This window comes from Protopterus annectens, chromosome 10.part0, assembly GCF_019279795.1.
Source record: "Protopterus annectens isolate FY-2018-M chromosome 10.part0, PAN1.0, whole genome shotgun sequence".
NCBI lineage: Eukaryota > Metazoa > Chordata > Ceratodontiformes > Protopteridae > Protopterus > Protopterus annectens.
In genome coordinates this window covers 1646511782-1646538509 of record NC_056744.1, presented here as the reverse complement: position 1 = coordinate 1646538509, position 26728 = coordinate 1646511782, and the positions used below count along the sequence as shown (strand labels likewise).

Below are 26728 nucleotides of genomic sequence, written 5' to 3'. Positions count from 1 at the left end.
CCTTCAGTTTCCAGCCTCATAGCAATGGGTATCTATATGCAGTGTAGAACCTGTTTATATACACACACAATGAACATACATTACACAATATGTGAAAGATGTTCAGTATCTACACAACAAGAAAGCCAACCTGCAACTTGAACAGATGTCTGCGCACATCATACAATACTACCAGCACCTACACTTCTGTGTGAACACACCAAACTAACGTATGCTGATGCTATTAAAAATTACTTCCCAAGCCTCCTAGGTCTAACTAAACAAAGTCTCAGCATCTAATAACACATCATCATCACCCTCAAACATGAAAAAGGCAGCAAACTGCAAACCTTTTACTACCACCAAGTCTAGCAGTGCAAACAGAAATGGCAAACAGACTCTATCCTTACAGGGTTAGACAAGGACAGCGTGACAATTCACACTCAAGCACCAGGATCCATGATGTTATGAGGGCTCGCCAGTCCCTCAACAGGCAAATACGACTGCAATCTAGCAATAGCCCATGTGGATCTAAATAACTTGCAGTGCTCGATCCTTTAGGATATGCAGACAGACATGCTGGATCTCACTATGTAGCTGTCAAACACAGGTAAAGCTCTCGTCCGGGTGGAATCCTACATCACCCACACCAGTGCTTAAACATATAGAAAAGGTAATTGATTTAAACAATTAGGTAAGTGGTTAAGGACAATCTAGGGGGTTCAACATCTATCTGCCTAGGATGAGAAGGCATACAGACAAAAGTGCTTTGCACAAGAACGTCTGCACTTCTTGTTTCATGGTTTCTGCAAATGGGCCAAAGCCCTTACCATCCCCACAGTTCCTTTTTCAGGAAAAGTCTGTCTACTGTAATCTCAATATAGCAGATAAAAGTACAGCAAATTCAAAACCTGACTATATCACAACTATTTTTCTCAGTGCTACATGTCTAAATAAACTGAAAAAACAACAAAGCGTAAACTCAAAAAACGTTATGTCAGAGACTCATCCAGACTGAAGGTACCAAAATCCATAGGTTTTATTAATATACAACTCCAGACACAGTACAAGTTAGAAGATTGAATAATCTCTTTTGTTTAAGTAAAAAAACTTTTTCAGATTAAATACACATTCAAAATCACTACTCCCATAGAGGTTATTGGCAATGTGATGTACGAGGTAATTAATAAACGTCAGACATGTTTTAATCCCATTTTATCTGATTTGGTGAATACATCCCCCAACACATCTTCGATGACTGTCCTCATGGATAATAAAGACAATTGTGCTCTTAGTTCTGTATGCACTAGTCATTTAACTAAATATAAAAGTGCATTTATTACTACTTGTGCTGAGGAGAGTCATAAAATTAAATACGTCCTTGAGAAAAATTGGCCGATTTTAGTTGAAGCCAGAAAAATAAAGGGAAATGCTGGATCTTCCCCCTGTATTTATAGAACGGGAATGAATTTAAAATCCCTACTCACGCTAGGTTTTAAATATACTAAAGGAAAAAAGTATGATGAAGTGTGGTCAATGTTCTTATTGTGCACACTTATTGATAAAAGATGAAGTTGTAATAAATAATACTGTAATTAAGATAAACAGTGCTTTTAACTCTAATAAGTAATAATGTAATTAAGATAAATGGTGCTTTTAATTGTAATTTGACCAGAGTCGTATATTGTGCCGTGCACACTGCATGTCCTGGTCTCTATATCGGTAAGACTGATAGGAAGATAAAAGATAGGACTTACTAACACCTGCACAATATCTATAGGCATAAAGATACAAGTGCCCTTTCAAAAATACAGGAAAATCCAGACATGCATTCCATTTTAATTGTACTTGAACAATTACCTATGGATGACAGGGGAGGTCCGTGGTCTCAAACTTGAAAAACATGAACTTTGGCAATTACACCTTAACACGAACTGTTAGCCTGGTCTTAATGAATCTTCTTCTTCTTTCGGCTTTTTCCCGGTTAGGGGTCGCCACAGCGGATCACCCGTCCGCTCATGATTGGCAGAGGAGTTTCACGGTGCCGAGGTGCCAGCCTAGCGCCCAACCTTCCACAGAAGGCACACACATGCACACACTCACACCTAGGGCCAATTTAGAGTGTTCATACTTGTCCATAAACTGCTTAAATTAAAGGCTATTGTTAAATAATGTTTTTAATGGTTTTTAATGGATTTATTTTTAATGGGATTAAAAGTTTTTTGAGTTGCATGTTATTTAGGTTCTTAGGTTAGTACTAGGCTAATTGCCCTTGCGAGCCATTGTAAACCTAGCCAATTATCCCTTGTGAGACTCAAACCCTACACCTTGTGCTTGTAAGGCAAATACCTTAACCATTAGGCCACCCTGCTAACTGTTTTTATTCATTCATAATTTAAAAACAAGCCAACACAAGCACTGCAACACAACTCGTCAAGGTCAGCCCAGAGTGCGTATAATATCAGCGGCTCCAGCGACAAATCAGAAATAAAAAAACAAACAGGGAAATTCATATTTTTGATAGTCCATTTTGTCCAATACACAAATACAGACTGAAAGACTATATATATCCCAAAATTCCCTCCAAATCCTAGGCTAATTATCCTTAATTATCCAATAGAAACCCACTTCAATGGATTTTATGGACGGTCAAATAAATAATAAAATTAATAAAAGTGTTAAATATTAAAAAATTTCCTATTGCTGCCTATAAATACATAATATATGTGTAATTTCATTGATAATTTACCAGACCTGGAACATTGCCTTGAGTGTTTTTAAAATTCTGATTGTAGTAGGGGGCTCGGCTATCACGTTATGATTCTGTTAAGTGATTGGACTAAAAGTGAGTGGACTATACAAAAGAGTGACAATTTTGAATATATATTTAATCTAAAGAAGTTTTTTTTACTTAAAAAAAAAAAAAAAAAGCACTTACTCAGTGTTCTAAGTTTTACTGTGGCTGGAGTTGTATTTATTAATAAAACCTACGGATTTTGGTACCTTCAATCTGGAGAAGTCTATGACCTAAATTTTGTTTTTAAATAACAAATTGCCCAAGAGACTCTCTGGCAACTGGAACACATCCACATCTGTGTGGCAACAGTAAGGATACAACTTCCTTCTTAATAAGCTCTAGCATTTACCATACATTCAGACTTTAGGAAAAGCACAGGGATATTTCTAGATTTGTCAGAAACCACAACACCTCCAGGTAGATTCCTAGAAACCCATTAACTAAAGTTACTAAATCCAAATTACCATAAATAAAACAAATTACCAGTTTAATGGCTGCTTTAGAAGATCAGTGTCCCCAGATGACTGCAGGAGATTCTTAAATACCACTAAAGACAAAGACTTTCATGATAGACAACTTCAATTATCCTCACTGACCTGGTCATCTATACCTGAAAGGATGGATACACGCAAAGACTCCTGGAATTCATAAATGATAATTTCCTAGAAAGAATTGTAAACAGTCCTTACAAATATAACACTCATATGTACCACATCTGAAATATCTCATTCACTGGTCAAATCTGACCATAACCTACTAACCATTTCCTTTAAGTCTCAAATACTCTCACGCTGAGCAATTCTGAATTTAAGGACTTCAAAGCAGACAAACTTTATGTGACAGAGTTCTTCTCCCACCTACAAAAGTTGATAAATCTGGTAGTCGCCACTACTACTAAATATGAGAAATTTAAACTTGGTGACCTACCAATTATCAACAGGCTGTACAACAAGGGAAAAGCTTCTAAAGTCCTATAATAAAATCAGACTCTACCCATATAAACACTCCATCAAAAATATCAACAAAGAACTAAACTACCAGCAAGAAGAACAAAGCAAAACACACAAAAAACTAGCATCTGAAACAAAGGATGTTTACAAATCAGTATTTAGTCACATCACAAAAATTAAGACATTCAGCAATCAATGTGGCTACAGCCAAACGATACAGCATATCAGGAGTAGTGTGTGACAGAAAAATGCCAAAGAAGGAATGCAAAACAGTGGTTGTACCAGTACTGCTGTAGGATACAGAACACTGGGTAGTGAAGGCAGAGCAGCAGAGGAAACCAAAGGTGATAGAGATGAAGCGCCTGAGATGGGTGGTAGGATGCACACTGTGGGAGAGAAGACATGACATCAGAGCAGAAGCCAAAGCAGCTCCACTGCTGAAAAGGTCAAAGGAACAGAATATGGGAGCAATGGCATTTATGCATGAGGAAGAAGGCAAGAGGAAAGGAAATGGGGATGTTCAGCAAACTAGTGGGCTAGTTAACCCACTGTTCTAAGGCTTTACTGTTTACTATGTCAAGGAATCTTTGGGCATACCCAAACCTAGAATCATGGCTACATCAGTTAATTGAGTAAGAAAGTACAGTTGTGTAAAATCTTACTATAACAGTAGATGTCCTTCTCTTCACTACTGCAGTAGCATTCGTTACTAAAGGTATCCTCTGCCAAGGGTAGCCCAATGTACTGCCAGCATACTAAAGCCTTAGGTTTTCAAGGACCTCGTATGTCACAGGTATGCTCCCTGCTCATGGCAAAGGGCATAAAAGTGATGTACAGACGTATATACCTCAGAACTGAAGAGCCCCAGGAAGAACAGAAGAAAAGGAAGAACATGTGCATCCAGGAGGAGGAGGCAAAAGGGGGAGGAAGGAGGGAACAAATACTGCAACAGTGAAAAGAAGGACATCTACTATCATGGTAAGATTTTACACAGTTGTGCTATGTTCTCCCATATCACTGTTGCTGTATTCTTTACTAAAGGGAGAGTACAAAAGCTCAAGAAGAAACCTGGGAGGAGGAAGCTCCAGAATAGTCCTCAAGAAAACCATGCTGGATAACTCGGGCAAAGCCAGCTCTCACCATGGAAACAATATCCAATTTGCAATGTTTAGTGAAGGTACGGACAGAAGTCCCAAGTAGCAGCCTCAAGGATGGAAATGGTATCATAACCTTTTGAAAAAAGACCACAAGAAGCCACAGCCCTGGTAGAATTAACCTTTACAGAAGCAGAAAGGCATTTCCCATAACAGAAGTAACAAAAAGAAATGGCCTTAGAGATCCATAAAGAAATGGTTTTCTTACAAACAGCTAAACCAAGAGATCAAAACAAAAAATAAAAACAAAGTTGCTCACACTTGAGAATAGCCTTAGTCTTAATCAAATAATATCAGAGATGTCTATGCAAATCCAAGGTATGAAGAAGCTTCTCACTGGCAGACTGCAGAGAAGGAAAAAGTGGGCAAATTAATAGACTAAGACAACTCATTAACCACCTTGGGCATAAAAGAATTAGTACAAAGACACACCCTCTTACCTATGAAAAACTTAAAAAAAAAAACTGAAGCTCAAGACACCCTCCGAGCTGACGCAAGGGCCAAAAGAAGAGTCTTCCATGTACAATGTTTCAAGGAAGCTGAAGCTGTAGCCTCAAAAGAAGACCGGTCAAGTAAACTACTCCTGTGTGAAATCCTGCCATTCACGCTGGGGGTCCTTGGGAGCACGGGAAATGGGTTTGGTTTTGTTTTCTGCTTCTTTTTCAAAGTGACATCAGCCTTAAAGATCTTAGGTGGTCCAGACCCTTGCCAACATTCAGTGTAGTGCGACTCTCCTCCCCAAAAAAGAATCTGGGGAACACCCCTTGGTCACTCGGATATAATCAGCCGAGATTCCCATTCAGCATTTACAAAGGACATCTGCAGAGCCTCTGGAGGACATGCGAGAAGACTGATTCATGCCAGCATCCAAAATGGTCATAGCAGAGGAATCTGATGGAATAACTGGATGATCCTCTGGGCTTTCACCAGCCTCGAGAGAGATGTCCAGGAGAGGTGGTACAGCAGTTGAATCCGACCAGACTGTTTTGGTTTTCTTAGCAGACAGCTGACCCTCAAGACATGACAATTCTGCTATCACACCCTGTGCCAACAATGTAGATAGACAAGGATGTGAAATGACTACAAAGGGTCTTGGGGACAGTCCTTCTGGGTAATCTGTCTCCCACACAGACATTTTCCCTTTCTGGATGACATGTAAACTCTCAACCAAAAGATAAAAAACAAGATAAGAAAGTGCCCTGTTGGAGTTTATCTGAAAACAACTTGGCAACCAGCACAAATGAAGGAGCATTCAGACCAATGTTCAAAGATGGCATTCAGACTGGCAGCAAAGACTTTTGAGGCATGTATATCCATACGTCAGGTTTATGTCCTATTCCGTGAGCGGGGAGCATGTGTGTGATGTACGATGTCCTTCAAAACCTAAGGTTTTGGTACATTGGCCAGATGTTGGGCTACACCCTTGGCAAGGGATCCCTTTAGAAAAGAATACTGCAACAGTGATATGGAATGACACCTAAAATTACCCAATATAAATTTACATTTTGAAAAGGGAAATTCAAGTACATCTGGGAAGCTATCACAGACTACTGGGGATACAGATGACATCTTAGCAGGCTATAAACTGACAGTTATTCTTACTAAAGCTAAGCTGGAGTTCAGTAAGTTCATACTGGTTGCAAAGGACTTGCTAGAGGTGATATTCTCTCTGACAAATATGGAAACATCTGAATCCAGGTAAGGAAGGACTGCTATTCCTTCAATAAAACTAAGTCACAGTAATGACATAGACATAGATATGCTCTAGATGCAAGAGAGCCTCAAGATCAAGCATTTTGTTAGAACTAACAATGTCACTACCTACAATGCTAGAATGGAAGTAGCTGGATTCTGCCTAAAAAAAGACACTGTAGGGGCAGTAAGAGCTTTGACCAGTAAGTGGAAACCATGGAGTGAGAGGTATAGGTCATGTCCAGCAAAGTAGGCAGGTCTACCTTCCCAAGTAGATGCATGCTGTACCACCCTTAGAATACTACCAACTGCTTAGCCAATTATCTTGAGTTTGTTTTTAAGCATTATTTTAGGTGTAGGTAGGACACTACTCGGGACCAGGGTCTTGCCTGCCCTTAACATATACATGGTGAGATCCAACATTAGTGCACATCCCAAAAAGTGTTACAAGCCATTCACTCCTGCATGTATAACCTCAATTCTATTCATACTTACCCAGAGTAAAGGACTGAAAAGCCATCATGACATCATGGATCCTGCTGCCAGAGTGACAAGTGTTACCCTGCCCTTATCCAACGTGGTGTCCATGGTGTCTGTATCTTGCAATGCAAGCATCACTTATTAGAACACTTCTAATAGTATTACCCACGTCTGTGGCAGTGGAAGGTTTATGGCCCGCAGGCTGGTGACTATGTGAGAAGGTGATGATGTTGTGGTAGTACATTTATGCCGAGACTTCATCCTGTTATGTGTAAAAGGCCATGGAACGGATTTTACAACCACAGCACATCTTTATTTAGTGGACACAGGCATATCCGAAGATGGTGCTACTTGGTACTTGGAGACCTCTATTTTAAGTGAGAGGTGTTCCTCTGTTTTGATAGGATATCTGTGCCTCTCACAGAAGGTAATGTGAATATCAAGCATTAATTTATTCTGAGCATTAGCCATTTATTACACTTCCTAAGGACATCTACTGCTATCAGACTGGCAACAATTAGGACAAAAGCGAACTTGATGTCCATGTCAGGTAGGTGATTTTATTTCTTGCAAGATGTTAATGACAAAGGTGTTGGTTCACAGTTAGTCAGCTGATGGTGCGAGTTAGTAGGGAGGTCATAGACAATATCTGAAGGTAGTTCTAATCAACACTGAATGAAAAGTTACACTCAGAGTCTTGATATTTTACCACTTTAGGGTATCAAAAACAGGTGCTTCTCTTCTGCAGATGGGTTAGAGTTATGATTTAGCATCTTAGTGGTCCACTGAGAATTAAGATGTGGTCACAAAGGCAGTCATCAACAAGGTCTATAACATCAGCTAACTTGCAGTTTGCTCAGTATCGAGGCAAACACAGCAACAGACAGCAGCAACGGTGAGTACTAAATGAAGAGGCCAATAAATGTAAACATGAATAATTTTTTAAGCTGCTTGCATCAATGAAGTGCACTCATAGCATCAGGGCATAGGCCAATAGGCGGGGGTGGCCAGGGGCGCGTCTAGTAGTGCCCGCCTTTGTATTTATTTGGTTGGTAGAGCCGCTGGGTATTGGGCACCGGGGTGGGGTGGTGTGGAGCATGGTGCCCTTGTGGGGGGGCCGCAGTTGACCCAAGGCCTAGGGCCTGAGTGCATTGCCCTCCACCATTGCCATTGTACAGTTTAATGCAACTGACCAAAACAGAGCAAAGGGGCAAGGCACTGCTACTTTAACAGACAAGACAAAAGCTAGAAACAGCCAAAACAGAAACCAACTCTCAGTCTCTCTTTTGTTCAAACCCCTCAAAAAGCACTGGCGTTTTCATCTCTCATTGGTTAGCACAACAGGGAGGGAAGGAGGGACCTAGTCTAATTGTCACAAAAAAACAAACAAAAACAAATTAAAAAAAAAAAAATAAAAATAAAATACCACTTTCTGAAGTAGAAGGTATGAGAAGCAAGGTCATGTCTTTTAAAACAGCAGCCTGCAAGCAGCAATGCAACAGAAAGCCACAACAGAACAACATGAAACACAACCATCCAATCCATCAAAAATCAAAAACAAAAAACCAACCATACCCTGGTGGACTCCCAGTATTATATTATATTTTGCTACAATAAGAAACAATTAATCATGCACTTTGGTGGGATTGTGTGGTATTCATACATCCATATTCATGAATGGAATGACACAGAATCATACAAACAACAAAGAGCATCTGCTGCCACTACTCTCCTCTCATGTCTCTCTGTAAAGATTTCCTGGATTTTTAATTGAAACTTCAGCCTCAGAAACCATTCAGCCTAGTGTCTATCAACGAAATGCCTAAAATTAGACAGGAATTAGCTTTATCTCAATTTTTTTCCATGTGAGAATGGTGATTTTTTTTTTTTTTTTTTTTTTTTTTTTTAGGTCATTTAGTCTTAAGACCATTTACACTTTGCCAATAACCACCCTTAGACTGTACCTGCTTTTTCAACAAGGGCTAGCCCAATCAAGCCAGGTGTACATTTTTGAAGACCCATTCCTCATCTAGCTCCAGTCTGAAGGAAGATAGTGTATCACACTGCTTGATTTGTAGCGGGAGTTTATTCCAGAGGTGGGGAAGGCACTGCATAATTAACCTATCACTACTCTGTGTTTTATATTTAGTTTCCTGGTTCTGGTATTTGTGAAACTATCTGATTTGTGGAGATACAGGACCACAGAGTCCTTAACAGCACTGATAAGCAAGGCATGGCTTAGATCTCCCCTCAGAAGTTTATAAGATATTGAATAAAAGGAAATTACAGTTGTGTACACTTACCATAAATGTAGATGTTAGAGTGTATTCACTGTTGCAGTCCTCACATATGGGTTATCCAGCTCCTGGTAGCCCTCGGTCAGCCCGAATACCAGAGTCCTTGGTATATGACGTCGGCTGCCGCCGGTTGTAAATCTGATGTCAGTACATCAGGTATAAAGGGGAGGCAGTCGACACCATTTCCTCATTTTTTTTCTTGCCTTAACTGTCAGGAGCCTCCCAGAAGAAAGCTAACCCAGGAATGGTAGCACCCTGGACACGTCATACAGAAAATAAAAATTTATAGTCTGTGCCTTAGGAAAAAAGGGGGAATGGAGGGTGGGAAACCAGGACTGCAACAGTGAATCCACTCGAACATCTACATTTATGGTAAGTGTACACAACTGTACTATATTCTTCTTGATTCACTGTTGCAGTCCTCACATATGGGTTGATTCCCAAAACCAGTAAGAAGACAAAGGGGGGAGGAAGGGTCACAGATTAGGGGTGAAAACGCAGAGGCAAAATCAGCCCTGGATTTAGAAAACAAAGGTAGATTACAATGCTTTGTGAAAGTATGGACAGAAGACCAATTAGCTGCTTCCAGAATGTCCTTAGTAGGCACACCTCTCAGAAAGGCTGCAGAGGTAGAGGCTGCTCTAATAGAATGGGTCCTAGTACCCTGAGGGAGAACCTTCCCATGGTGCAGGTAACAAAAAGTGAATACAAGGAGCAATCCATTTGGAGATGGTTTGTTTTGAAATAGCTTTAACCTGAGCCCCAGGAGCAAAACTAAAACTGTTAAGATTTTTGAAAGGATTTAGTCCTGTCCAAGTAAAATCTCAGCTGTCTATGCACATCAAGAGAGTGCAGAATCCTTTCCCCTTTAATTTGGGGATTACTGAAAAATGTAGGCAGGTGACTAGACTGGTAAAGGGTTAAACTGGAAACCACCTTAGGCATAAAGGAGGGACTGGTTCTCAGAGAAACCCGCTCAGAGTGAAAAATAATGAAAGGTTCTACTGACATTAAGGCTTGCAGCTCAGATACCCTTCTAGCTGAAGTAATAGCTAAAAGGAAAGTAGTCTTCCAGAATAGAAACTTCAAATCTGCAGAGGCATCTGGTTCCAAGGGAGGCAGAGTAAGTTTTTCCAGGACAAAATTAAGATCCCAAGCAGGAGTACGGGCTCTTCTGGGAGGTTTAAGATTACTAGCGCCCCGCAGGAACTGCTTCATCAAGGGGGGAGAAAAAATTTGTTGCTCAAAAGAACAATGAGCCGAAATTGCTGAAGCGTGAATTTTGACTGAAGAAAATGAATGCCCACCATTAAGCAATCCTGCTGGGTAGTCAAGAATGAGTGAAAGAGAAGGATGAGAAGAGTCTTCTCCTTTAACTAGCCTCCATGAGCAAAATATCTTCCATTTATCTGCATAGGATTTTCTGGTGCTAGGCCTCCTGGCCTCATTAAGAACTTCAACGACCTGTTGGGAAAGATTTAAAGTATTAGCCAGGCAGTTAAATGCAGACTCTGAAGAGGAGGATGAAAGAACTTTCCCCCTCCCTGAACCAACAGATCTGGTACCAGGGGAAGATGCCAAGGCTGAGCCCGGGAAAAGCTGCAAAGGAGGGGATACCAATGCTGCCTGGGCCAATCTGGAGCTATCAAAATAGCCTTTGGTTTTATGCCCCTTATCTTTAGTAACTCTCTGGGAAGAAGAGGCAGAGGAGAGAATGCATAAACAGAGATGTGCCCATGGGAAGGACAATGCATCCATCACCCAAGCTTTGTTGTGAAACTCCCTGGTGCACAAGGTTGGAAGGAGATGACTGGTGTGAGAGAAGAAAAGATCCACTTGTGGGGTGCCCCAATGATGAGTGAGGAGTGCCCCAATGATGACTGAGGAGATGGAAAATGTCCCTGTTCAGTTCCCAGAACATGTCTGCTCAAAATGATCCACCAAGGAGTTTAGCGTCCCTGGAAGATACTGGGCTATTAGATGTAGGCCCATGGAAGCTGCTATGGGCTATAGTCTCATGCTGTGTCTGCACAAAGGGTAAGAGTGAGTGCCCCCTTGCTTGTTGATGTACCACACAACTGTGGTACTGTCTGTCCTGATTAGCAGAGTCCCAGGGTAGAGTAGGTCCTTGAAAGCCAGCAAGGCCTGTTGCACTGCCATCAATTCTTTTAAGTTTATGTCTAGATGAATCTGCTGGGTGCTCCAAGTCCCCTGTATGCCCTCCAGATGAGCCCCCCATGCAACATCTGAGACGTCTGGAGTGAGAGCTTGGCTGGCAGGTGGTGGGCGGAAAGGCAGACCCTTGTTCTCAGAACAGGCTGTCGCCCACCAGAGGAACTTCATTTGTAGACAGGGAATCAGAGGAAGAATCAAGTCCAGGTCCTGTATGTGTTGACACCAAAGATTCTTGAGGTACTACTGCAGTTCTCATATGCAGCCTTGCATATGGGATCATCAAAATACATGAAGCCATGAACCCCAGTGCTTGCAGGAATTGTCTTGCAAAGAGCTGGGTCATGCTTGCCAAATTCATGAAGTAAGTGGAAAGATCTTCTTGCCTCTGTTGAAGGAGGAATACCATCTGGGTGGCTGTATTCACTCGCTCCCAGGAAAACAATCTCCCTTGAAGGAACCAATTTTGACTTCTTTTCGTTGAGAGTGTAACCCAAAGAGGCGAGAATGTTCTTCACGAAATCCAGATCCTTTTCTAGCTGTTCTGGGTATTTGCTTGAATAAGAGTCGTCCAGGTAAGGATAAATTTTAATGTTCCTCTGACTGCAAAAAGCAATGGCTGGTGCCAGGCACTTCATAAAAACTCTGGGAGCAGCAGATAAGCTTAAGGGCAATGCAGAGAATTGAAAGTGTTGCTTCCCAGCCCTGAAGCGAAGGAACTGCCTGCAACTATCCCTTATTGGGATGTGCAGATAAGCCTCCTTGAGAGTACAGTTGTGTACACTTACCATAAATGTAGATGTTAGAGTGTATTCACTGTTGCAGTCATCACATTTGGGTGTTTCACTGTTGCAGTCATCACATTTGGGTAGATTCCCAAAGCTTAGGGATGTGAAGAGTACTTTAGACAGCATTAGGACCAGCTATAAGGCCCTGCAAGACTGCAGTGACAATGCCAGCTCTGGATTTGGAGAAAACTGGCAAATGGTAATGCTTGGTGAAAGTATGTACAGAACTCCAGGTGGCAGCTTCTAGGATGTCCCTGGTAGGGACAACTCTGAAGAAAGCTGTAGAGGTGGATGCAGCCCTGGTTGAATGTAGTCTAATCCCCTGTGGGATAGGTTTTCCATGGTGCTTATAGCAGAAATGAATGCAATGGCCTATCCATTTAGAAATGGTTTGCTTTGAAATAGCCTTCCCCTCTGCCCCTGCAGCAAATGCCACCAGCAGTTGTTCAGATTTCCTTTGAGGTTTAGTCCTGTCCAAGTAAAATCTAAATTGTCTGTGCACATCTCAGGAGTGCAGTATCCGTTCCCCTTTGTTCTGTGGATTAGAAAAGAAGGTTGGCAAATGAATGGACTGATTGAGAGCCACACTGGATACTACACCTTGGACATGGAGGGATTGGTCCTGAGGGACACCCTGTCCACATGAAAAATGATGAAAGGGTCCACTGCCATAAGGGTCTGTAATTCAGATACCCCTTCTTACTGAAGTGATTGCTAAAAGGAAGGCGTTTTTCCAAGAAAGGAATTTTAACTCTGCACTTGCAGCTGGCTCAAAAGGAGGAAGAGTGAGTTTTCCTAATACAAAGTTAAGGTCCCAGGCTGGAGTTGGGGCTCTCTTGGGTGGTCTTAAGTTTTTGATCCCTCTGAGGAACTGCTTGAGCAGTGGATGAGAGAAGGGGGGTGGTTCTGTGCTGTAATGAGCTGAAATGGCTGAGGCATGAATTTTGATGGAGGAAAAAGAAAGGCCCTTGTGAAGCATCTCAGTTAAATATTGAAGAATCTGAGGTAAACTGGGTGCAGCCATGCAAGTCCCTTGAGTTTGGCTCCAAGCACAGAATCTTTTCCATTTTTCAGCATAAGATTTTCTAGTACTAGGCCTCCTTGCCTCCAAAATGACATCTAACACTTTTTTACTGAAGGATGGAAACTGAAAGATTAGGTAATTAGCCAGGCTGCCAGGTTCAGGGTTTGAAGCGGAGAGTGCAGAATCTGGCTCTCCTGCTGTGACAGCAGGGTAGGGGTTTGAGGCAGGTGCCATGGAGCCGGCAGTGATACACTGCGCAAGAGGGGGTACCAATGTTTGGGTGGCCAATCTGGTGCAATCAGTATAGTCCTTGGTTTGTCCTGTTTGATCTTTAGTAGTACCTTGAAGAGGACAGGCAGAGGAGGAAAGGCATAAAATTGATAGGTTTTTCCAGCTGAAGGACAGAGCATCCACTTTCCAAGCTTGTTTGTGGGGAGTCCTTGTGCAGAATTTGTCCAACTGGTAGTTCTGGGGGGAGGCAAACAGGTCTATATCTGGGGTCCCCCATTTGTTTATCATCATGTTGAAAGTCTTTGGTTCCAGTTTCCACTCGTGTGGGTCCATTAGACTTCTGCTTAGTTCGTCTGCCAATGTATTTAGTTTTCCTGGCAGGAATTGAGCCTGTAGATGCACTTGGTAGCTCAAGGCTGTGTTCCACAGAGCCTCTGCAAAGGGGGTATGAATGGGTACCCCCCTGCTTGTTTATGCACCACATAACAGTGGTGTTGTCCGTCTTTACCATTAATTGTCCTGGAAGAATGTGGTCCTTGAAGGCTGTCAGAGCATTCTGTACAGCTAGCATTTCTTTTTGATTGATATGCAGGTGCATTTGACTTGGGTTCCATTTGCCCTGAATGCACTTCCCTGCCAGGTGAGCCCCCCATGCATAGTCTGATGCCCCCCATGCATAGTCCGATGTGTCTGTTAGGGTTTGGGCGGCAGGGGGTAGAGTGAATGATAGACCTTTGTTTTGGTGGCAGGCCTCTGCCCACCAAAGGAACTCTAACTGTAGGCAAAGAATGATGGATCCTGAGAATGCTGACACCACAGGCTTTTTAGATACCATTATAGTTTCCTCATATGCAGTTTTGCATATGGAATTAATAGAATGCAGGAGGCCATGAACCCCAAGGCTTGCAGTATTTGCCTTGCAGATAGCAGGGTCTTTGCGGCCATTAGTTTGAAGTAAGTTGTCAAATGAATTTGTTTCTCTAGCGTGAAAAAAGCCATCTGAGAAGTTGTGTTCAAGCTTGCTTCCAGGAATATAATTTGCCGACAGGGTACCAGATGTGATTTCTTTTCGTTTTATGGTGTACCCTAGACAAGTCAGCACCTTTTGTACAAATGCCAGATGATTCAAAAGTATGTCCTGGTTTTCTGCCTGAATTAGACAACCGTTCAGGTATGGGTATATTTGAATATTTCTTTGCCTGCAAAATGCAATGACTGGAGTTGGGCACTTTGTGAATACCCTGGGCACAGTAGATAAGCTAAAGGGCAGTGCAGAGAACGGATAGTACATGCAGCCTGCTTTGAAGCGTAGGCATCTTCTGCAAGATTCCCTGATTGGGATGTGCAGGTAGGCTTCCTTTAAATCCAGTGTTGCCAACCAGGCGTCCTTGCCTAGCATGGGAAGCAACTGGTGAAGAGTTGGCATCTTGAATTTTGGAATCACCAAAAAGGTGTGTAGGATAGAAAGGTCCAGGATAGGATGCCATGAGTGGTCTTTTCTGGGTACCAGGAAAAGTCTTGAGTAGAAACCTTGTCCCTTTTCCTCTTCTGGTACAGTTTGAATAGCCTTTAATCTTAAGAGAGAGTACTTGCTTTTGAGCCTCTGCCCACTGATTAAGGGGTAGATCTGGCCAACCGTTTGGGGTTGGTAATGTGTGGAAGTGAAATCTGTATCCTTGGGAAACTATATTTAAAACCCATTTGTCCTGGGTAATGAGTTCCCAGTTTTTTGCTTGCAGAGCAATCTTTCCCCCTAAAGGAGCAGTCAGTTGAGAAGTGCTTGGAAGTTTTAAAGTTAAGTCATTGAGACAGCTTACCATAGGGGGGAGTCTTACTACTCCCTGATTTGGAAGTGGGAGCCCACCACTGCTTAGTCCTGTGTGTACCCTGGGACTGAAGCCTGGGTGTTCTGATGGTTCTGGTTTTGAACTGAAAAAGCCTGGAAGAGGCAGGAAAGGACCAATTTTTTGAGGGCCAATGCCTACTAAATCTTGGAGGTTGTACTTGTAAGAAATCTTTAACAGTTTGCATAGATTTAGCTTTTTCCTCCATCTTTTAAAGAACAACTTCTGCTTTGTTGCCAAAAAGGTGGTCCTGATTTAAGGGAGCATCCAGCAATTTAGTTTTAACATGATCTGGCAAAGATTGCTCCTTAAGCCAAGCATGCCTTCTAAGTACAGACCCAGTGACAGCAGCTCTGCAAGATGCCTCTAGTGAATCAAAACCACATTGCAAAGTATGTTTTCCAACCTGTTCAGCAGAATGCATTAAATCCTGTAAATCCTTATTTTCAGCACAATCAGGAATTAACAATTTTCTGTTTAAGCAATCCAATAATATGCTGCTGATACTTTAACATATGAAACTGTCAATTTAGGGCCCTGATGGCCAAGGTTGCAGAGGTGTATACCTTCTTACCCCATCTATCCAGGGCCCTGGAATCTCTATCAGAGGGGGTAGGATTTTTGGCAGTAGTAGCCTTAATGTCCTTGGGTCCCTGTGAAATGGTCTTTGGATCCGCAGTAGGATTTTTAAAAAGGAACTTGTGAGAGTTAGGAACCCTGTAATATCTATCAGGTTTTCTGGGAGCAGGAGGTAGAGTCAGGGGCCAAGTTAGATTCTGAAAAGGCATCAACAATATCTAGCACAGGAGGGATAGCTAAAGGCCTGTGTTGGGGCAGGAGTAAGAAATCCCTACGCCTCTTTTTAGAATCAGAGTAATAATGGCTTTCCCAGCGAAAATGCTCCCCAAGAGTATGCAAGGTTTCACCAAAAGAAAAATCTTCTGGGGGAGAAGCAGAGGGAATAGAGTCTACTGCATCAGAATCCTCACAGGTAGATAAGGGTAAATCCTGGTCATCAGAGGAAACAAATTTCAGAATCCTGGTCAGAAGTATCATAAGCAAATTCAGTCCTAGGTCTCTTAGAGGGGGAAGGTTGGCTTCCCCGGATTAAAGTAATAAGATCTTCAGCCATTCTTATTTGTTTTTTAGTTATAGAGTCCTGACCATGCAGTCTGGGCATCGGTTTTCTAGGCATGGTTCGAGTTTTAGGCCTTGAAGGAGAAGATGACGGTTTAATATGCAAGTCAGTAGACCTGAATACACCATTAGAAGTCGGTGCCTGCACAGTATCCAAGGTAGAGACATCCGCAGGTTCCACAGTTGAAGCATCTCGATGCATACCGGACTCCGAATGGGTCTCAGTAGAGGCCCGCAAATCTGAAGTAGTGGGTATCAGGGGCTGTGAAAGCGCCTCACTGAGTACCAGCAAACTGGTGACTAGCTTAGGAGAAGCGTCGTCAGTAGCTTTGGACCAAGGCGGCCTGTCTCGGTCTATCTTTGCGTTTTTCAGAACGTCGGTAGTCGGGTGGCTTACCGAAGACATATCTGGGTAATTGAACAGAGTACCAAAATATTTAGAAGTGAAAATATACCAACGATGAATAGTTCGTGGTTTAAATAAGGCACAAAAGTGACAGCGAGGTACGTCGTAGTCAGGGCCTAGGCAAAGAATACAGTATAATGAAAATCTTTGAGGTATTTGCTTTCCACAAGAAATACAACTATTGACTTTTACTGACATCGGTTTAGAGCAAGAAAGTTTCCCCAATGGGGTACCTTGCTTTAGTGGAAGACTTTGATGCTGAAACTCGAAAACGAAAATTTCAGGAGTCTACCGACCAGCACTTGTGAAATGCTTCTGCTTCGGGCACCGCAAGAAAGACTGATGTAATGGCGTCGGCTGCATGCTTTATACACCTGACTACCTGACACAGAAGATGAGACCGCAACTGACACAGGACCCAATACTTTGATAATTAGGCTGACTGAGGGCTACTACAAGCAGATTACCCAAATGTGATGACTGCAACAGTGAAACACGAAGAACATCCAAAGTTACTAGCTATGAATCCTTGCCCAGCATTGGTAGCAATTGAAGGGTGAGCATCTTGAATTTGTGAATCACCAGAAAAGTGTTTAGAATGGACAGATCCAGTATAGGGAGCCAGGTGCCCTCTTTCTTGGGTAGCAGAAAAATACTTTAATAAAAACATAGCCTGCTTGATTTGCAGGAACTGGCTCTATAGCTTCATAGTCCGTAGAGAAGAAATTTGAGTTTCTACCTCTGCCCTGAGAGTTCTGGGTATGTCTGGGTACCCTTGTAAAACGGGGAAGGTAGGTGTGAAAGTAAAACTTGTAACCTTGGTTTACTATATTGAGCACCTATTTGCCATCCATGATGGCAGACCATACCTCTGCGAACCTGGCTAACCTTCCCCCCTGCAAAGGAAATCCAGGGTCCACAGAGGTAGGCACAAGAAGGCCGAAGTCATTGATAATGCTTGCTTTGGGAAGCTGGCTTAGAACTCCCCGATTTAACAGAAGAATGCCACTGTTTAGCCTGCCCTCTGGAATATCTGAAACCCCTAGGCCTAGAGCAACCCTGCTTGCCAGGATCAGGGAAAGACCAATTTTTGGAAGGATAATGCCTACTAAACAGAGGAAGCTGAAACTGAAGGAAATCTTTTATAGCTTGCATAGATTTTGCCTTATCCTCCAACTTCTTTAGTACCTCCTCAGCCTTATTACCAAAAAGATTGTCCTTGTGCAAAGGAACATCCAGCAGTTTAGATTTAGCTGGTTCAGAAAGAGGCTGCTCCCTGAGCCAAGCATGCCTTCTAATTATGGAACCAGTGGCTGCTGCTCTGCAGGAAGCCTCCAGTGTGTCAAAACCACAATGAAGTGGATGCTTATTAACTAAAGTGGCAGAATTCAGTAAGTCTTGTAAATCTTTGTTCTCCATCATGGAAGGAATATCTCCAAGTTTAGCCTTAATAGCCTCCAAAGTATGCTGCTGATACTTAAGCATGTGAAAGAGACAATTCACGGATCTAATGGCAACAGTTGCAGAAGTATAGACTTTTTTACCCCACCTGTCCAAGGCCCTAGATTCCTTATCAGAAGGCACAGGATTTTTAGCAATAGTAGCCTTAACACCATTGTTGCCTTGAGAGAAATAATTTCTGGATCAGCAGTAGAGTTTTTAAAAAGGAACTGATGAGATTCAGGAACCCTGTAATACTGGTCTGGTTTTCTGGTGGTAAGAGGAACAAGACTAGGAGTTAAAGAATTTTCCATGAAAACATCATCCACAACTTCCAAAACTGGAGGTATAGCCAGAGGCTTATGCTGTGGCAAATCTAAAAATTCCTTGATTCTTTTCTTAGACTGTGGAAAATCCTAACATTCCCATTTAAAATGCTCCCTACGAGTATTCAAACTACCCCCAAAGAAAAAATCCTCTGGAGGGGAGGCAGAAGGGATAGAGTCCTCAGCATCAGAATCCTCAAAGCCAGAAAAAAGTTGAGACTTTCCTTCTTCACCAGCAGACGTACTGGAAATCTCAGAATCTGAGACAGACAAAACATCAGGAGATAATTCCCTAGCCCTCTTTAAAGGGGGTGGATGAGGGCCCCTAATCAGGGAAAGAAGATCACCAGCCATCTTTACTAACTGGGACTGAGGTACAGGAGGGGAGGCCAATGCCTGCATGTGAGCAGATTTGTGGCTGGAAGTTTTACTAGCAATCCGGAGGGACTCGGGAGGCCTAGCAACTGCAGAAGTCTGAATTAACGTAATTGGTCTGGTCTCGTGTTGAAAAGAAGGAGTCAGAAGCCGGTGCCTGCAAAGCGGCTCCAGACCCATCTGAGGCGGCGACAGGCGGAAGGTCTGAAGATGAAATAGCAGCCTGTGGCATGGAGGACTCTGTAAAGTTCTTGGCAGAAGCTTACGGCTGAAAATCTGCAGACTGCAGGGGCGGCAAAAGCGCCTCACTGACTACCGCTGTGCTGATAGATCAATTTCACCGGTGCATTGTCAGTAGATTTAACCCTAGGCATGTCGCAGTCCTTGTCTTTTCGCTTTCTAGGAATATCCAAAGTCGAGACACCAGAAGACGCCATACCGACGAACTTAGGCCAGACTCTGAAATGCTTATACAAAATCTTAGCTCTACGACATATGGTATGCGGGTTAAAGGAAGCACAGAGATCGCAGTTAGGGATGTCGTGCTCAAGGCCCAAACAAGTTAAACAATAGGAATGGAAATCACGGTGCACAATCTGTTTTCCACAAGCAAGATAATTATTAACTTTATCTGACATTCGTTAAAGCAAGAAAAGAGGATCCCCAACAGGGTACTTATCTGAAGGCGTCTTCAACTTGGTAGTCGGCAAGCGAAACAAAGGTAAACGGCCAACCGGCACTAGTGCAAATTGCATCTGCTTCAGGCTCCGTGGCAAGAAAGACTGAGGAAATGGCGTTGGCTGCCTCCCTTTATACCAGACGTACTGACATCAGTTTTACAACCTGTGGCAGCCGACGTCGTACACCAAGGACTCTGGTATTCGGGCCGACTGAGGGCTACTGGGAGCCGGATAACCCATATGTGAGGACTGTAACAGTGACACACGAAGATGATTTATCTTAGGATTTTTAAACCAGTGAGGACCTTTAAGTTAGGAACCTCTGGGGTCTTTTGAGCTGTATGACATCTCTAGTGAGATGCATCCCAAAGGGATCATTTTATTCAATAACTGGCTTAATATTGAATACAAGGGGCCAATGACCTCTTAAGATCTAGCCGATATTCATTTGTAAATCAACTGCTCTAAAATGATTTTATTTCATACATTTGGAAAATATAACAGGAGAATACAGACTTTGCAAACTTAAATATATGCAGCAAACATTCTTAACGCAAGACATAACTTCAAGGGACCCAGCTGCAACATTTCTCTTGTTTTTTTTTCTCCCATTGCATGCTGTTTTCAGTAATAAATGTTCCCCTATTTTCTGTGTATATGTATTTTACGTGTGTGTGTGTGTGTGTGTGTGTGTGTGTGTGTGTGTGTGTGTGTGTGTGTGTGTGCGTAAATATTATATATATATATATATATATATATATATATATATATATATATATATATTGCACGGTCCCTGGGGAAAGGGAATATTCCCCTTCCCAGGGATTGTCAATCTCAAACATCTGTCAACCACCTGCATATACTGACCAAATGAGGTTGATTAAATAGCGGTCGACAAACCTGCATTTAGACAAAATGCAGGGCACCTGTACACATGTATATTTTACCTACATACAGACCGATAGCTACACAGGCTTGCTTAGTGAAGCAATTCATGCTTTATACAGAGAGGGTTGAGGTTACAACATCTATTCTTCTCTAAAGTACAAGATATAAATACATCAAACACCAACCCATCATATTTTTCCATTGTTCTATTTTCTGCATTTTATGTGGCTTTATTTTTTCAGATTTATACAGTGATTTATTTACGTACTATGTCATAAAGCGCTGGCTAAAGTACCGAATATATATATATTTTTTTATAACGGAGCTATGGCATAGGGGATATGACAGTATAAATGTCAGAGTACTTGAGAATACCTTTTTGATGTTTAACTGGTTGTTTTTTTTTCACATTTTCCACTTCCACATTATCTTTTATAGCTGTTTTGGAAAGGTTAATTTTTTTTCTTTATCTTTTTATTTTATTTATGTTTTTTCTGCTTAGTGTATTTTTATGGACAATTTTGTATTTTCAGCTTAGCACTTTATTTTATAGATTTCCTTACAGCTGGTTTTTGCTTAGTGTTTTGTTTTTCTACAAGAGATTGTGTCAATTTCATCTTAGTGCTTTAGCTCCCCCCCCCCCCCGATTTTTTTTTTTAATTTGGAATCTGTAGGTTACAGTATTAGACTACAGGTGGAGCATGGACTTAGGTCTTCAAAAAGGTTGTTTTCAGTTTCATGGCCCAGTTTTGGAGGTAGAAGGCCAAAGGCAGGCATCTGGAGTTGTCTGTTTGACAGAGATGACGTCTTCACATAAAGCTTTATGGAGCTACATGGAATGATTCATCTGGTTTCTTCATTTTACAGGTACATCTTATCTTACCTAGTTACATTTTTTTTTTCATTTCTTTATGTAATTTGTTGGCTCTGATTTTGAGAATACTTCCTGAAGTACATTATATATTGTAATTTGTTTACTGAATTTGTTATGAAATGCATTTCTTTTCAGGTCTGTAAACAAGGATCACTCAAAGAGTAGAAAGTCATTTCCATTTGGGGTGAGATTTTTGACAGGTTTTCACTGCTTTTCTTTGGGACTTTCTATTCATTTACTGAATTCATCATTGAACTGAATTTATTCTAGTCATGTATTAATTTATTTGGCTTGTTTGTATATTTTTTGCGTTGGTCACTTCTTTCTTTTGAAGGTTAGATTTGTTTTAAGTAATTGGGTTATTCCAATTCCCCATTCACTGGTCCAAGTTACACCTCAATTGGGTTACAGAAGAACCCTGCTTCACTTGGATGGGGAGTCTATTCCAGAGATGTGGAGGTCTCAGAGACACTTACCTATCCCTCCTACAAGTCCTATTTACGTTGCACATGAGGTTTTGATCCCTAGATGAGGTAATTCTAAGGCTATTTGTTTTGCAGGGATGCAACAGATTCATTACAGCAGTGTCAGGGGATGCTTTGCAGGCCAGGCATAGATCGCTTCTCAGCGATCTGTAGGAGACAAGTATAAGGTTAAGACTTTGAGGTCCATGTAGGACATGTTGTTTAAGCCACGTATTCTTTTTGTGAGGAATCTCTGTGGACACTCCAGTTGTTGCATATACCTAGTCAGGGACATACCAAAGGGGGTGTTGTACTCAGTGATTGGTCTGATAAGGGCCAAATACAGTGGAACAATGACATCCTTGGACCTAAATGTGATAAGGAGGATAGTAAATAATACAAAGTACCATATCAATTAATATGCAAATTAATGTGAACAAAGAAAGCACTTTTTTCATCTGACAGGCAAAAATAAAGACAATTAAAATACTTTTCATCAAAATAAAAAATATAGGCTCTGCAGAAATCTCTCTCATTTACATTCAAAACTATTCACAGTAATCTCCCACAGCAATCTGAAATCTGCGTCAACGATTACCGCTGTTCCAGAAGTGAAGTCTGATTTCTGTGGACACATGGTAAAAGCTTTGTCAGTCATCAACCGCTACAAGATTCCCTTCACAAAACCTCTTCAAAAAATTTATGCATGTTTAACATTATGTTACAGAGCAATAAAGCATACAGCTCATTCCAGCCACACCACCACTATGAGAAGCTGCCAGTGAGAAATAAATTTCAGGTAGTTTTAGCTGTCACATCAGTTCATGTCAGTCAAGAATGGGAATGGTACAGATAAATAATGATGTACTGTAACAGGATTTGAATTTAGAATTTACCTTTGGGTCAGTTAACATCAAAAGCAAACTTTCAGAAGTAACCTATGTCTGCTTGACAGCAGTGAGTCAGAAAGGAGAGACGATAAAGATTCTCACCAGAGGGGATGTGAGTGGTTCCTCCTCATTTAGCAATGACAGAATGTCAGAATCTGCTTTCTCAAGAACTGTGATGTCTTCAGTAATGCCGATCATGTTTCTGTGCAGCTTTCTCAGAATTTCCGATTCTTCTGCTTCAAGTTGGCGAATCACTGCATTTTTCTTAATGTGCAAAAACTGTTGCATGGTCTCAAATTCAGATAAAATGTGATTCTCTAACTCCACTTTAGTGCCCTGTCAAAAGTATTCCATGAGAAATACAGTATCAACACCTTAAAAGGTAATATCATCCAAGTTTAATCATTTTATGGTACCAAGACATTTAGGCATGTGCTACAGACATTTTCTAAGCAAAGACGATTTTTCAATTCTTTGTTGAATTATTCATTTATTACCTACCTTATTCACTTTTCTTTATTTCATCTGTTAATTTACTCATTCAGTATTCTCATTAGGTAAATCACAGACCTAAAAATGGTCAGGTTTACTAATTTGGTGATACAAGTGTTCTTTCATTCATTTATACTACGCTGAGTCTGGACAATCATTGTCCTATGCCAGTAAACAGATCATGATCATTAAAGGAAAACTGAACTCTGCAATGTAGTCAACTTAACTTCAGAGTTACTTCTCCCTGTATCACCACCATGTTTAGTGCCAAGAAACTTTTCATTTCTTTCACACTTCTATTTGTTTTTATGACAGTCCTACAATTATTCTTATCTGGATGTTATAATATTTCACAAATGAATTTGTCTTGAGCTTCATGACAGAGGCTATACATCAGAGATTCCCTAGTTTTCACTGTTACTTCCTATGTCTGTGGGCCAGATTCCAAAAGAGTTACTCAGCTTAAGTGACTTAGTCTGGTGTAAGGCCCATTTATAAACAAGTTTACACCAGAAGCCGGATTCCAAAAGACCTGCCTATAGTACAAGTCAAGTCATTTGGAATAAGGCCATATGTCCTGCTAAGGTCATTAAAAGGATCACTTATTGGATAAATCTTTATAAGATGAACAGGGATAAGTTGCACCACCAATTCTATATAATCATCTTTGGCCAGCGAGGTGCTGCCTTCACTCATTTAACGACAACATCAAACCTACAGAGAACTACCATTTGCCTTACTAGCTATTTGAAGTGATACACTTCACTCAGATAAATGAGGTGAACTGTTGACTAACTCCTTGTAAGACTACAGAGGAAAGGAGGATCTGCAATTTTTCTAAAGGATTACAGCTTTGAACATTTACTAAAACTGTACAGAAAAATGTAAACAGGCCAAGGAAGGAATGGAACAACTTTTAATAAGCAAAGAATGGAATAATTCACCTAAAAAGAAGTCCCGACTCTGCTTTCATAGACTATCTACAACAGTGACTCAAAATACTATCAACGTAACTAAATGGAGAAAAATACAAGAATCACTTACAATGTCTAGGCTAAATACTATCAACATAAGTAAATGGATGAAAATCCAAGAATCATTTATGATTTTCTAGTCTATATTATATTATTGTGAACTAAAGTGTTTTTTTTTAATTTCCAAAAAAAGTCTGAAGAACAAAATCATATCAGTAAAATAGTACATAAGGTTATTTTAAGGTGGAAAAAACTCAAATACAATAAAAAAGGCAGAGTAATTCAAGTGTTCGTTTAAGAAGCAGAAATATTCCTTTACATCTGTAAAAGTCAAAAGCATCATTCAACCCCTTTACAATGTAAAACTGAGTACACTTAAAAAGAAGTTACGTCCTTACCATAACGTTCCATGTAGAGTGTTCATCTCGCCTTTGTTCTTACACACGGGTTCAGAGCCGATCCTCGGCTCCGAGTCGGACGAATTGCAAAGCTCTGAATCTCAGAGAAGCTCGAGACCAGCCCATATCCCACAATCCTCCCTGTCATTACTCGGATCTAGTTTGCAAACAAACCAGACCAAAAGATCCAACACCTCCGGTGCTAGAAGTATACACTCTCTTCAGCCATTCAGAGACACTCTCTCACCATAGCAATAACTAATAGTCTAAACATATATCCCATGATACACAGGAGCATATACCCTGGAAGGGGTCAAGACACGTCGATCAGACTCTAATCCTACCAGTTCTTCCAAACACGAGGGAGGGGAAGGGAGGGAAGGTAAGAACAAAGGCGAGATGAACACTCTACATGGAACGTTATGGTAAGGACATAACTTCTTTATGTAAGAGTGTTCAATCTCGCAGTTTGTTCTTGCACATGGGTAGCGTCCCTAGCTCAGTCTCCCCGAGTGACTCATGGAAGAACGTTCCTAAGCACAGTGGAACCAAATTATGTCCTATCCTTGGAGATTTTGTCCACTCTATAATGAGTGATGAAAGTATGTGGTTTAGACCACGTGGCTGCTGCACAAATAGTGTCCAAAGGCAAACGAGCTGCATGAGCTAAGGAAGTGGAGACGGATTTGGTAGAATGGGCCTTGGGTTTGGTGGGCAAGGATTGCTTTGATTTAGAGTATACAAATGTTATACAGTCAGCAAGCCATTTAGATAGAGTACGTTTAGTAATTGCCATGCCCTTTTTATTGTCTGCAAATGCGATGAAGAGCTGATCTGTTTTCCTGTAATCTTTGGGCCTATCCAAATAATCTCAATTGCCTGTGAACATCCAGCTTGTGCAACATATACTCCAGTTTGTTAGTATGGTTTTTGAAAAAGGTAGGGAGTTCTATAGACTGGTTAATATTCGTAACTCAGCATACTTTTGGAAGGAAGGATGGATTTGTACGCAGAGGGACCCTGTCTGGATGGAATATCAAGTAAGGTGGTCTGACCGATAATGCTTGCAACTCTGATACTCTACGAGCTGAAGTCACGGCGACGAGAAACCGCGTCTTCCACGATAAGAACTTTAAGGGACATGAAGAGGCAGGTTCAAAAGGTGGCAACATGAGTTGCGACAGCAACAAATTCAGGCTCCATGGAAAGAAAGGTTTTCTGACAGGCGGTCTAAGATGGAAGGTTCCTTTCATAAAGGCCTTACAAAGTCTGAGACATAATGGGAGAACCTTCCTCACCAATATGGAAGTATGATATGGCCGCCAACTGTACTCTTAGCGTGGAAGTAGAAGCTCCTTCGTGAAAAAGGATAGACAAGAATTCTAAAATTTTATGTAGAGGAGCTACCAAGGGGTCTAAGTTTTGGCTAGACGCCCAGTATACAAAGTGTTTCCACTTACTCGTATAGAGTTTAGTAGTGGAAGCTTTATGAGAAGCAACCAGAATGTGTTGAACTGCCGGGGGGAGTAGATGAGACCTGGCTAGGCAGGGAAGCGGAGCAGCCAAGCTGCTAGTTTGAGGGACTATAGAGACGGGTGAGGAACTCCGACGAATGTGTCAGTAGATCTGGTACTGGGTCCAGAATCCATGGTTCCTCTATTTGATGGGCTCGAAGAAAGGGGAACCATACTTGACGAGGCCAGAATGGGGCTATGAGTATTATAGTCCTTTCCAGGTTCCTGGCTTTCTGTAGAAATCTGGGAATCAAGGGAGTAGGCGGAAATGCATATAGGAGACCCGGGGGCCAATCGTGTATCAGTGCGTCCCTGGGGACATCCCCCGGAGGGGGTAGAAGGGCAAAGTAGCTTCTGCATTTTGCATTCAACGGGGAAGCAAACAGATCGCAGCAAGGCTGGCCCCATTTGCGGAAGATCTTTTCCGCCGTCTGTGAATTGAGGGACCACTCGTGAGGTAAC

General features: G+C 41.6%; 1 protein-coding gene across 1 annotated transcript in view; it reads right to left on the bottom strand.

The window, feature by feature from the left end:
• LOC122813842 (zinc-binding protein A33-like) overlaps nucleotides 1–26728 on the bottom strand; it is a gene marked incomplete at its 5' end in the record, with an annotated part of 195750 nt that overhangs the window by 80907 nt on the left and 88115 nt on the right. Inside the window, 1 exon segment of the mRNA XM_044086377.1 lies at nucleotides 22991–23224. Coding sequence (XP_043942312.1) covers nucleotides 22991–23224 — 234 coding nt within the window.